This window comes from Styela clava, chromosome 5, assembly GCF_964204865.1.
Source record: "Styela clava chromosome 5, kaStyClav1.hap1.2, whole genome shotgun sequence".
NCBI lineage: Eukaryota > Metazoa > Chordata > Ascidiacea > Stolidobranchia > Styelidae > Styela > Styela clava.
The window spans coordinates 9,276,976-9,289,367 of NC_135254.1; the positions used below are offsets into that span (position 1 = coordinate 9,276,976).

Genomic DNA, 12,392 nt, shown 5'->3' on the forward strand with positions numbered 1-12,392 from the left:
AAACATCATACATCAGTTGCCACATCCAACATGCAGAAAAAAAATATATATTTACAGAAATGAGACAAATATTCATATATATTATATACCTATATCATAAGACCACCAACAATCAAAAATCTTAGCAATCACTCGGCAATTGATAAAAAAGGCCGAATTTCATGGCTATATTAAAACATGAATCATGACAATCACAATTTAAACTTTTGGGACAGGAAAAATGATGAGAAAGCTTGATCTTATTGAAAACCAAACTCAAACTTTTCTCAATGTTTTTTAGAAATGTGGAGAGAATTTCAGGCAGTCAGGCCAAGGCATCATAATGATTCATAGCCAGGCTGTAGCACAGAAACTCACTGCTCTAGTTAATAGGATAGGATTTACATATTTATCCTGGGGGAGAGGAAAGCCGATAAGTGGGCTTAACCGTACAGCGAACCACGGCCTCTCGTCCAGTTACCATTCCATGTCGGGTATGTGATTAGATAGTTATTTGTTTTCGGATGCATGGACTTGGTGCTGGAGGAAGTCGTAGCCGACCACTACGGCGGCGACGAGTCCAGCAATCCCCACGCACATGATCATCCCCGCATGGGATTTGAAACTGCGAACCCACGCAGAGTAATAAGAGTTGCGGTGGCATATTCTTAACGCTTAGCATGATGAGCCACACCGCCGAGCCGAGTTAATTAAGTTATGTATTGGAGTAAAAATATTTGAATGCCAATCCGGGATCAAATCATTCAGCATATTAATAATGCATAAAAACAGTTGGTGCAAAAGTCACCGACAACAGAATTTTTAAAATGAAAGTAAATTTGCACATACTCCAAGTCAGGAATACATTTGTAATGTTGCAATAAAATTATGTGAACAGTAGCTCTTTCTAAAAAAAGTGATATTACATTACATAAAAACAATGAACGATAGAAACAAAGAAATCTGGGATCCATATATTAACACAACAAATAAGACATAAAATAAAGCTAGACTGCAAACAGATTTGAACAATTCCTCAATCTATTTCCATGCTATTCATATACCAATATAATAAATAACCATCTAGCTGCCATCCGGCATCGGAGTTGGTGCCATCAATCGGAGATACATTTGATGGATAGATATTAATATACGGTACTTCTCATTATGAATGAACTGTTTAGCATGGGAGTGTGCAACACCCTTGGTTCATTCTCACCATCAACTGCAGTTGACAAATTTTCAGAATGTACTGTTTTATTATACAGGATAGAATCGAAGTTGATCTGCTACGTTTTGCCTTCATCTTTCAATAATGCTTGGCTTTCGTTTCCATCATCCTTTTCTTGCTGAATGTCTGAGTCTAAATATTTTATTATAATTAGTCGCTACTATGATTTGTTGATCAGATCAGAGTCTTCGAATTCGTAAATGAAGCTTTCATAAACTTTAGGCATTATTTTATATCAAGTTCTCTTATTTGACCAATACATGACTGCAATATACTTTAAACAAGGTTCATCCACATACAAGGAATAGATTAAAATGGCATAAATTATAATGTGTGTGTGACAGATCACCGAAATACAATGAATTAGAAACATGTCAAGGTGATCCCTCAGCCATACACTCAGCCAGCACAGCATTAAATATAGTATTTTGTGATTAATTTTTATTACCTTCAGGTTTTTTCTTTTTCATTTTTTCCTTGTCAGATGATCTGTAAAATAGATGAAATTGTTGTAGCAAAGCTCTTCCGTAACCTAACAAAATGTATAGGCCTAATTCACAGCAATCTCCTCACTCATAACCACTCCGCATGGTATACGAACCTGCGAACCCACACAGGGTAATCAGAAATGCAGTATAACGCTTTCCTAACGCTTAGCACGATGTGTCACACTGCCAAGTCCTGACCACACTCAACCTGGACTCGATCACACTCGACCTGGACTGGTAACCAGAAAATTAAATTTTGTCCACCTTGAGACTAAACTCGCATAGGAACTTCCCTTTCTCAAATCTACATGTTTTATTTCAATCAGATTGTTGTGGACTTTGATAGCAGTGCATTTGAAACAACAACATACATAAAAGCAGTGGCGCAGCCAGGGGGGGGGGGGGCTCGGGGTCGAAACCCCACCTTTTGAATTTTCTGAAAAGTGAAAAAGTTGCCGATAACACGTGCAATTGCCTTCTGCTAAAATCGTCGTTCGTTTTCATCAACGTGGCGTGTTCATCAGCGTGATATTTAGGCCGTAAACACTCTTACGTCGGTTTTTATTCTTTCTAAATCATAAATTTGTGCCACGATAAACATGATGGTTATTTTATTTTAAAAACCGCGATCTCAATTTGATTGAAAAGCGACATTATAGTGGGTGAGATTTGCCTTTTATCCATTACTTTAAAATTGTCCTAGAAAATTTTCGTGTTATCATTAAACAAGGTTGAAAACGCGATTTTTTCCCGGTTTGTGATGATATATATATATAAGATAATTAAACCGAAGTATATCCATCAATTTTTATTGTACTGAAATAAATTTTACTCCATGAGAATTTACAGCAGATTTACGAATTTTTCAGGAGGTTTTATCTTTAAAAATAATCGGAGTGTCAGAATTGCGATTGAACGAAGTCAATGTTACAAGCACATCTTAAATTTGTCGAATTTGCAAAATAGAAAAAATAGGGATCAAAACAATATATAATAGGCGACGGGCAGTTACCACAAATTTTTATGTCGGCAAATGGCCGAGGTATTTTAAAATTGTGAATTGTAAAAAATTGTTTTGTTTTGTCGACTCAAACGCTGGTTAAATTGAAGACAATTAAATTAATAAAGCAAGACATTTTAAATATGCCCTTATCGGTCACGAATTGATTACTTTGCACAACAAAAAAATCATTTTTCGTTGTAAACACCAGCTCTTTTAACAAGTGGCGTAATCGCGGCGATGAATACGTATTTTTGATTTAACGATACACTTCATATGCATTTTCATGGTACGAAATAAAATTGTACTTTTCGGGATTTTATATCAGTTATTGAGATTTTTCTAACGGCGATAACGAGTTGGCAAGATTCCAAAAATGCGTATTAAAATTAAATACACCGTTTATCTCATATTTATATGTCCACCGATCGCCGTGGCATTTCAGAGAACTAATGTTTGAATTTTGACGTAAGAAGAAGCAACCGCGAGTTACGTTGGACACAATTAAATTAGTATATAAAAACATTTTAGAACTTTGTAGTTGTCAGGGATTGAATATTTCACGCGACAAGAATAATCATTATAGGCTGAAAAGACGTTCCTTTAACGAGCGCGTAATGCGAAGACTGTTACAGACCGCAATGTTTATTTATGATTCTTGAAAATCCTGGCTGTGCGCCTGCATAAAAGCACTGGTTAGTATGAAAGGCAAATTGTTTTTTATCAACATAAAATCGAAATAAAAAAAATGACTTCACATCCTACCTTCTGTCTTGCTTATCCAGTAATGGTTTCAACTCTCTTGCATCATCTTGATCTTCCTGAACGTCTGAATAAAAGTTTTTTATTATAAATTGCTAATTTTATGATTTATGAATCAGCCTAGAGTTTAAATTCCAAGAGTCATCTTGCTTGAACTTCAATTTCCTTCTCTCACCAACATGAGAACATAATGTACATGATTGATGAACAAGAAATAAGATGGCGGAAGAAACATTAGCTAACCAAAGATGCATCAGTGTGATTATTTTAGAGCAGCCTCATTCATGAACAATGTATATTCATCTGGTACAAAATTTGAATTTAAAATTGATATGATTATTAATATGATTAAAGTATTGAAACAAATTCCCCCAGTCATCTCAGAAACACTTGTATTTTTATTACCTTTTTTCTTCTTTACTTTCTTCTCAGATAATCTAAAAAATAAAAATAACTTTCTTAGAGTTATCTACTGATAACTTATCTACAAAAACCTACAATATAAATTTTCTAGACAGAGATAAAGTATGATATGTCCAACCGTAGTTGACATACCTCATTTCAAACAAGATCAGAAATCTGATTCAGTATTCTGACTATATTTACTGAATTCTAGGAAATCACTCGATTTATCAGAAACCTAAACTTGATGTATTGAAACTTAATGATAGCAGACTGATAATGTGAGGTTATTTGTCATTTTATCATTAGAGCAGCGTTTCCTAGCCGGAAACATATGTTCATGCAAACAAAATAAATTAGTCAAACTGCACAAAAGCCAGAGTGCGAGTAATATTTCTATATAATGAATGACCCATTTTTATGTTTAGTGAATTAACAAAATAGTTATGTGTGTTATTTATGTAAAGTGAAGTATTTGAAAATGTTCGAAGAGAGACATACATTAAAAAACATGAGGGCCTCTTGAAAGGAACAATAGACATTCCTTTCTTTGAGAAAAATATACATATTCTATTCTAGCAAAGCTATTTTGATAACGGAGCAAATAAACGATTATTTACTTATCATGATCACCGGATTTCCCTGTTGGATCTTCTTCGATATTATCAACATCCTCATACACTTTATCTTCATCAGTCAATTTCACTGTGTAATCTCCATTCTCATCTGGTGCAATACCGAGTGTTTCATTTTCAATTTGAATTGAGTCTGAAAAAAATTTTAAATTAAATATTTCCATACATCTTATTCATGTCGTTTGCTTTGAAAAACATGAACTTTTATTCAACGAGGTGTAGAAATTACTTACTATTCATTGGTAATGAAATCTTTTGAATTCATTACATTCTGGGTAAGGTGGTAGACATTGGATTTGAACCAGAGACATGTAACTTGCAATGCCACAGGCCACTGGTTCTTAAACTTTTTTGAGCACAACCCAAATCTGAGTTTCATGAATACTCACGACCCAGACCTAAACATCGCAAAATGTATTTTAATGTTAGAACTGTTTGACTCAAATACAAACAAGACAAGCTGAAAAATTCGTCCCTCTCCTCTTAGATAGGCCTTGCATTTACGACCTTGGGGCAACCCATACTTTAAAAACCTTATAAACTTATTTGATAACCTAGTTTAGTTCCCGGAGATTTCTATCTCCAGTAACACAGCATGTTAATCTTCCTGAACTCCTAATTTTGTATGTCAATTTGAATGGCCAGAAAAAAAAAACTTGAAAGTTAATATGAAATGCATCAAACCTTTTCTGAACTCCACTCTCCTCTCAGAATGTACAATTATCATAGGAATAGCAACATCGTGTACTTTGGGTCTGGTTTCCTGAGAAGTTGTGGCATCTTGGTCATGTGACTTCGGCACAGTTTCTGAAACAGAACTTTCACTTCCTTGTGTACAATCATTTTTAGATGGAATAGCTAAAATACAATGAATATAGTATGTAACACAAGAAATCAATTCTAAAATCTGGACATGCTTTTTAAAATAGTTGTTTCGAAAATCCACGTTTTGACTCCTTCCCTAAAATCTGGAAGATTTGAGTTAAACAATGGGCCCATGAAGAGCCAAAATAATTTAAAAACCAATAGAAACTAATAGAGGTTCAAAAGATGCTCCCGTCTATAACTACCTTAAACTTTAAAAAAATAAATGAATACGGTAATTAGGCAGGAACGTTCTTATGTGATGTGATACCAGAAATAATACTTACCTTTGTTAAAAGAATCCCCACCTTCCCGCGTATAGAATGTTTCAGTTTGCCTCACAGAATCTGAACTACTACTTCTACGTTTTGTTTGGTTAGGCAGAGCTAAATACAAATTTACAATAAAATAGATGTGGAGTCATTAAAACTTCCAGACTAATGGCAAAAAAAGGATCCAGTGTTTCATTCATGTGTTCTGCTCAGGTTATTAATGAAACACTGGCTTAAAATTCACAAATTTTTTGTACTCGCGCATAATTGTGAATCTAGTGAGTTTTATACGTTCATCGGGGGCAAAATAATAAAGACAACTGAAGGAGAAAATCCAGCGCAAATTTTTTGATTGAAAAGCAGCAACAAAAAACACAAAGAATAAGAATGAAAACAATATATGTTTTGTTGTCGGCGACATATTGAAAATGCTTCTTTAGGCATTGTTAAGCACAGACCATGTTGTCCATATCATCACGAAACACAGTCAATTGTGCGGGATTTTGCTGTTGATAGTTAAAATAGTTAATTTGAAGTACATTCAATCAATTTTTATTGTATTAAAATAAATTTTATTGTGTGGGATTTTATAATAGATTTTTCCATTGATTATACTGTAAAAATAATCTTGAGTGACTGCATTGAGATGGAGCGGAGTCAGTGTTACATGTTAAGGAATGAATCTGGGACGCGAATTTTTTGATCAAGAAGCAGCAATATAAAATACTAGAAAAATAAAACAATATAAGTTTGTTGTAGAAGGCTCGTAAAAGATTGAAAACGCTTCTTTAGGTATTGTGAATCGCATAATTTATTTTTGATTCACGAATATGTTTTGTATGTATTTTTATTGTACTAAATTAAAATGGATTTCATGGAAATTAAATATCAGATCTTAGGATTTTTCTAGCAGCGATAATGAATCGAAAAATCACAAAATACATATCAAAATTAAATATAATAGGCTGTTTATCTCATATTTTTATATCCACAGATTGCTGTGGTATTTTCGTTTTTATTTTGTCTTATGAAGACGCAACCGCGATTCTAGTGAACACAATTAAATTAATATAGGAAGACATTTTAATTTTTCGTAGTTGTCACAGATATATTTTATGTATTAAAAAATTCATTAAACACAGAAAAAATTGGTCCTTTCAATGATGGCGATCACGGCGACCGTTTCAAAAGGGAATGATGATTTCCAATTTGAAATCCATCCTTCGCTATGAAAATTCTGACTGCACCCCGGAACCCTATATACCTGATATGGATTTCATTACTTACCAGTACTTCTCCTGAATTTACGGATGGATATTGCCGAACATACCATACTGCCTAGAAATATCACAAAATTTAGGAAAATGACAATAATCGTCACTTGCCACGCCACGCCACCTAGCTCGTCTGCATAAAATAAAAACAAATTATTATTGATGATTGAATTTTCAATGGAAAACCATGCATATTCTGGTTAAAATATGAAAATAATATCCTATGCATTGGAATAGTAATTTCCTATAGTTTATTGTAAGATTATTAATCTCCATTTCTGATTACTTCTATAACAGTAATAGAGTCTTTTAAATAAATGAATAATACCCTGTTTAACCATTTATAGTTTACTATTGCAATGTATTGCATGTGATTAAATTTAGGTCATAAATTAAAAAAGTGAAAATGAAAAGAGTATAAATTTCGTGAATCAGTAATACAAATATTATATATGCATAATATAATATTCCATAAAAACATTCTGTATTACAGAACCCGACTTAAAATCAAAACTTGCACAAAAATGTACCACAGGCAATACCATCACCATCATCAATACATCTGTATGATGCTACTATATAATATTTGCACCGTATATTGACATACCGGCTTCGGTTGTGAGGTTTGTAACATTGCGTGGGAAAGTTGAAAGTGGGAAAGTTGACAAAGACGCTATTTCAGCTTTAGTGGTGCAATCAGGACATGGTGGACACGTTGTGATGGGACAAACAAATGATTGCTTTTCCTTAAGCATGAGTGCTTCATGTTCACGTTCAGAGATTACTAATTCACATTCCCCATTTATTAGGATACTGGATGCATTGCATGCACACTATGATAAAAATAGAAATTAAAAGGGTTTATTTATTCAATGCTGTGAAGAGATAACCAGAATCATAAGTTGAGAGTCTGGAACAGAAATTCGAGAGTTGAACTTCCGAAATATGTTGAAGTCAGAATTTCAATGGTGATAATTAAAGTCAGAATTTTTATGAGAACCTTGTTAATCATGAAATTGACTAAGCATATCAGCATGCAATTGATAAAGACTTTCATACGCCAAAGTTTTTGATATAGGAATTCGGCTTTCTAGCCAAATGTTTTTCCATGGCTCCCCAACCTTGATTGCAATGGAGAATTTGCTTTGTACTGTTGGTTATGAAAGAATTTCCAACATAACACAAGTTGGGGAGAGAACTATCAAAACCTAGAATTTGATGGAAAGTAAATGATTTTATGCTGAAATTATGTAAAATTTGTATTTTAATTCAGAATACTTACTATGGTAGGTCCTGTTGTGCCCCCATCAACAAGTTTTACTTGATTAATTGTACATACTTCACTGTCCCAGCAATTTGGATCATCATTCCATCTAAGAATTGGAATAAAAAGATAAAAAAAATCCTGCATATCCATATTCATGGGCTGATTTTCAAACCATGAAGATTATTTCAATTAACAAAGCGTTGAGATGTATTGATGCTGCAATTCCAAATGTACAGTAAAGAAATTACAACAACAAATTGCATTTTCAAATCTATGCACCGGATGGTTTAATATTTTTGATTACACTCTCATTCAAATTTTGATTACAGTTAATTAAAAAACTTGCATAAAGCTTTTAAATTGACAATTAAACAGTAAAACAGAAAACAATTCGAATAATCTTTCAATCTTTGAATTAGATTAGAAAATCCAGATAACTAAATACATAGCATACCACAATGAACAAAATTATGCATATCTATATTCCAAGCTGATATTCAAACTATGAAGATTACCATGCAGAAGCGCAAGCAAGGTTCCAAGTGGTTCAATCTATCATCTCTCTGGTCTGTGTGTTGCAAGAGAAGCATCCCTGCACCCAATTAGATTTCTTGAATTATGTACACATTAAACTATATATACAGATATATTGGTCACTGTTACTCACATAACTTGAAAAATCCTGCATTGTGCTTTTAAATTAACATTATTTCATTGAACAGTGAATTACGATAACAATTTCATTTACGCATTTTAACATATATAACAGCCCACATACTCGCTTGAAAAAGTTCCTTTTTCACATTTTCTACAATTGGAATATCCTGGTTTAGATTCGTAAGAATGTTTGCAAGGTTCCACTAAATGAAAACCGGGTGGACACTGATAACACAACCGGCTACTGTTGTCAGGATGTTCAAATGTCGGCCAGTTGTTAGTTAACTCACTCTTAACACCTACTTCCAGGCAAAAAAAAAATGTAACCACTAACCAAGACTTCATTGTGAAACTTATCTTATGGCCAGGATCATATTTTACAGCATAATTTCTAAAATGATAAGGGAAAGATAACATCATCAGCTTGTAAAGGGCCTTGTTTGGAGCAAAATGATAAGATAAGTTTATTTTGACTGCGTAATCAGCATAAAAGGAAATGAAGTGATTGATAAAAACAAATGAATAAAAACTGAATATGCAATCAGGAGAGCAAACAAAACCTTGAACAAGGTTTAAAACATACAGAATAAAAGATGGTGGGTATTGCCAAAAATAAGTGGTGCGTGTTCGCTCATCTAAAATTATTGAATCGATTCACAGACACAACCACAGAGCTATAATAAAGTTAAAAGAGAGAGAGGAGCTTTGGATAAATTATGTGGCAAAGGAAAAAAAAACGTGAAAAAGATATTACAATAAAAAATAAGATATTGTTTTTTTACTTCTTCCATTTAGAGTTTAGCCTTTTAGTTACCGTACTTAAACCACCCCCAGTATTTTAGTGTTGTCCTAAAACAATATCCAGTATTTAGTTTGGACCTTTTTCGGTTTTCCCCTCCTCCCACTGATATTATTCTTCCATGTGTAATCATCCGGGGGTAATGAAATGGACACATATGGTACCATACGAACAAACCCCAGACAATCAGATAATCTCCAGTACCAATATGGCCGGCAGTACGGTACTAACTAACCAAATCTAAGGCAATACTGATGAAGGGAAACTATTGCTCACCGTTACTGCTGTACTTTTAAAAAAAACTGTACTATTAACGCAGTGGCCTAGCAAGACTCTCGTGGGCCCCCCGTAAAATATTTCGTGGAATGACCCTAAAAACCCTAGACATAAGCCAAAAGCATAACATGTCACTATTAAAGGCAATTGTAACCTAAAATTTGCCGTTCATCTACGCCACTGTATTAACCAGCCTCATGATCGACATATTTCAGTTCACTTCTGCCTTCATCAATGTTAATTTATATTTTAGCCTATGTCTATCCTACGTTGTGCAGATAAACCTTACTGAAATACAAAACACCAAAAAGTTACCGCATCTGAACATTAATTAATCCTGGCGACTGCCAAGTGACCCAGGGCTGCCACTTTTATCTGAATAAAATCATCCAGATCAGTGCTTTTCAACAGGGGTTCCGCAATACATGCAGTGGGGTTCCGTGAGTTTATAGGGTTCCTTAGGGGTTCCGCATTTTTTTTTTCTCAGGGAAAATCATTTCTTGCTTCATCATGTTGATGCTTCATTATGAATATTCTTAGACCATCGTGTCTCATTCAAACTCCAAGTAGGCTAGTTCGTTAAACAGGAGGTTTGGTCACAGTGCAGTTAATAGACAAAAAGAAATATTTTCGGTTGTTGCGTCACTTTATTCATTGTTATGCAACTTACAAGAACGCTATTGTTGCACCATAATTACATGATGTTCAGAGTATGTAGTTATTGGTCGAGACTAGAGAGAGTAGATACTACAAACTAGAGTTGTTGTTCAGCTTTTGTTGGAATATAGTAAAAATAGTGTGAAACCCAACTTTTTAATATTTAGTCAATACAGATGAAGCAAAATAGTATATTTTCTTATGTGAGGCGAAATAATAACAACGGTGAAGGTCAGGACGGCAAAGAGCAAAGTAGTTCAAATATAAAAAGAGGCATTTTCTGCTTTAACAACTATCAAAAACAAAAAAGAAGTTGTTTAAAGAGTGTAGACATGAGTATGAGAATTGCATTGAGCGCCGTGGAGCCACGATTCAAGAAGATTGCAAAGGAAATGCAAAAACAACTAATCATTGAATTTCACGCTTGTTACCTTCTTTCTGTTTCGTTGTTGAAGTACAAAAATTTGAATTACAAATATTTCGTGTCGAGTATTTCGTGTTTTTTTCAATTTTGTTAATTGGGGTTCCATAAAAAACGAAAAATTATATCAGTGGTTCCACAATAACAAAAAGGTTGAAGAGCACTGATCTAGATTAACCTCAAAAAACATCTAAAAATATCCAGATTGAAAAACAAAACATCTAAAAAATATATCTAAATATGAAGTTACTAAATTTATTAAAAATAACAAAACAAGAAAGTACAGATAGTTCATGATATTACATCCTAGTAGATTTCGAAGCTCATTTGAAGTTGATGTTGTTGCTATACAGTTGTTTAGCGAGATTTTCAAATGTTTCTGCTGTACATATTTTTTTTGAAACCGAAACAGGTTTCTTAAACGACGTGCAACATTGTTTATTTGGAATTGGGTTAAATTTAATGATAACTAGTATTGCATTCAGTGAATCTGTCTTCCTGCTGTTTTTTAGTTTTCACAGTTTATTGCACTAAATTTTTTTCAACAGCAGCATTTGAATAACGTAGTAACATTGCTGTTGCCGTGCACTTTCTGACTTTACAAGATCAAGATTTTCTAGTAGCATCATGTATAGTTATGTTTTACTGTTTTATGACAGCTGACCGAATGTATGTCATATGCTACTAGACAGAAAACAAAGACGTGCTCTTCAAAACAGTCAAAATCGCAGGTAGCCTATGTTTTAGCTGTTTATGTGAGATACTGAAGATAAAAAAACTTTGGTGTATACTTTATACCAGGGGTGTGAAAACTGCGGCCCGCGGGCCAAATGCAACCCGTCAAGAAAAATTGTGCGACCTGCGGAGAAGTGCTAATTTTGTGGTATGCCCGCAAAATGAGTTTTCAGTTCAGTTAATCTGGTATATGTGAATAATTCTAATCTCTTTGCGTGCCTAGACCAGTACCTGAGTGCCACTGTCGTATTAGCAAACCTAGCTAGAAAAATCCTGTTGCGAAAAACACAATGCTATAAAAACATTGATTTGTTTCGGAAGCCACTTCTTAGGTAGAAAATTATGTAAGTAGGCCCACAGTTTACTTGTATGACAGATACTTTATATAATAATATATAATATTATATATATATAATTCATATATTAATATTTGCCGTGCCGTACACGGCTGCCTTCGATTACGATAAAAAATGAAATAATTGTGAGATTTTTTAAAAGAAAACATGGACTAGCTAGAATATAAGCACCATATTCAGTACCTATTCTTATCAACAGGAAAAACGATATTCGAAAGTCGGCTTTGCCCGTTACTTGCGTCTGTATGTTAGTCGTTGTGTCTGGCCCACCCGTAATGAAGGTTGCACACCCCTGCTTTATACAGTTATATTGCTCT

The 12,392-nt window shown here is 33.9% G+C and overlaps 1 protein-coding gene across 2 annotated transcripts; it reads right to left on the reverse strand.

Moving 5' to 3' along the window:
- Positions 1-41: 41 nt before the first annotated feature.
- Positions 42-12,037, reverse strand: LOC144423046 (uncharacterized). 2 transcript variants are annotated; one of them, XM_078113218.1, is made up of 11 exons: positions 8,953-12,037; positions 8,190-8,280; positions 7,515-7,740; positions 6,921-7,040; positions 5,649-5,747; positions 5,182-5,355; positions 4,483-4,630; positions 3,866-3,897; positions 3,464-3,527; positions 1,659-1,699; positions 42-1,342 (listed from the first exon to the last, which is right to left on the reverse strand). In XM_078113218.1, exons 1-11 carry the CDS (start codon positions 9,249-9,251, stop codon positions 1,269-1,271), a joined length of 1,368 nt encoding a protein of 455 aa, XP_077969344.1. In that variant the 5' UTR covers positions 9,252-12,037; the 3' UTR covers positions 42-1,268. The 2 variants fall into 2 exon arrangements, with proteins under 2 accessions (XP_077969344.1, XP_077969345.1); XM_078113219.1 differs by having other exon boundaries at positions 8,690-12,031.
- Positions 12,038-12,392: the final 355 nt, after the last annotated feature.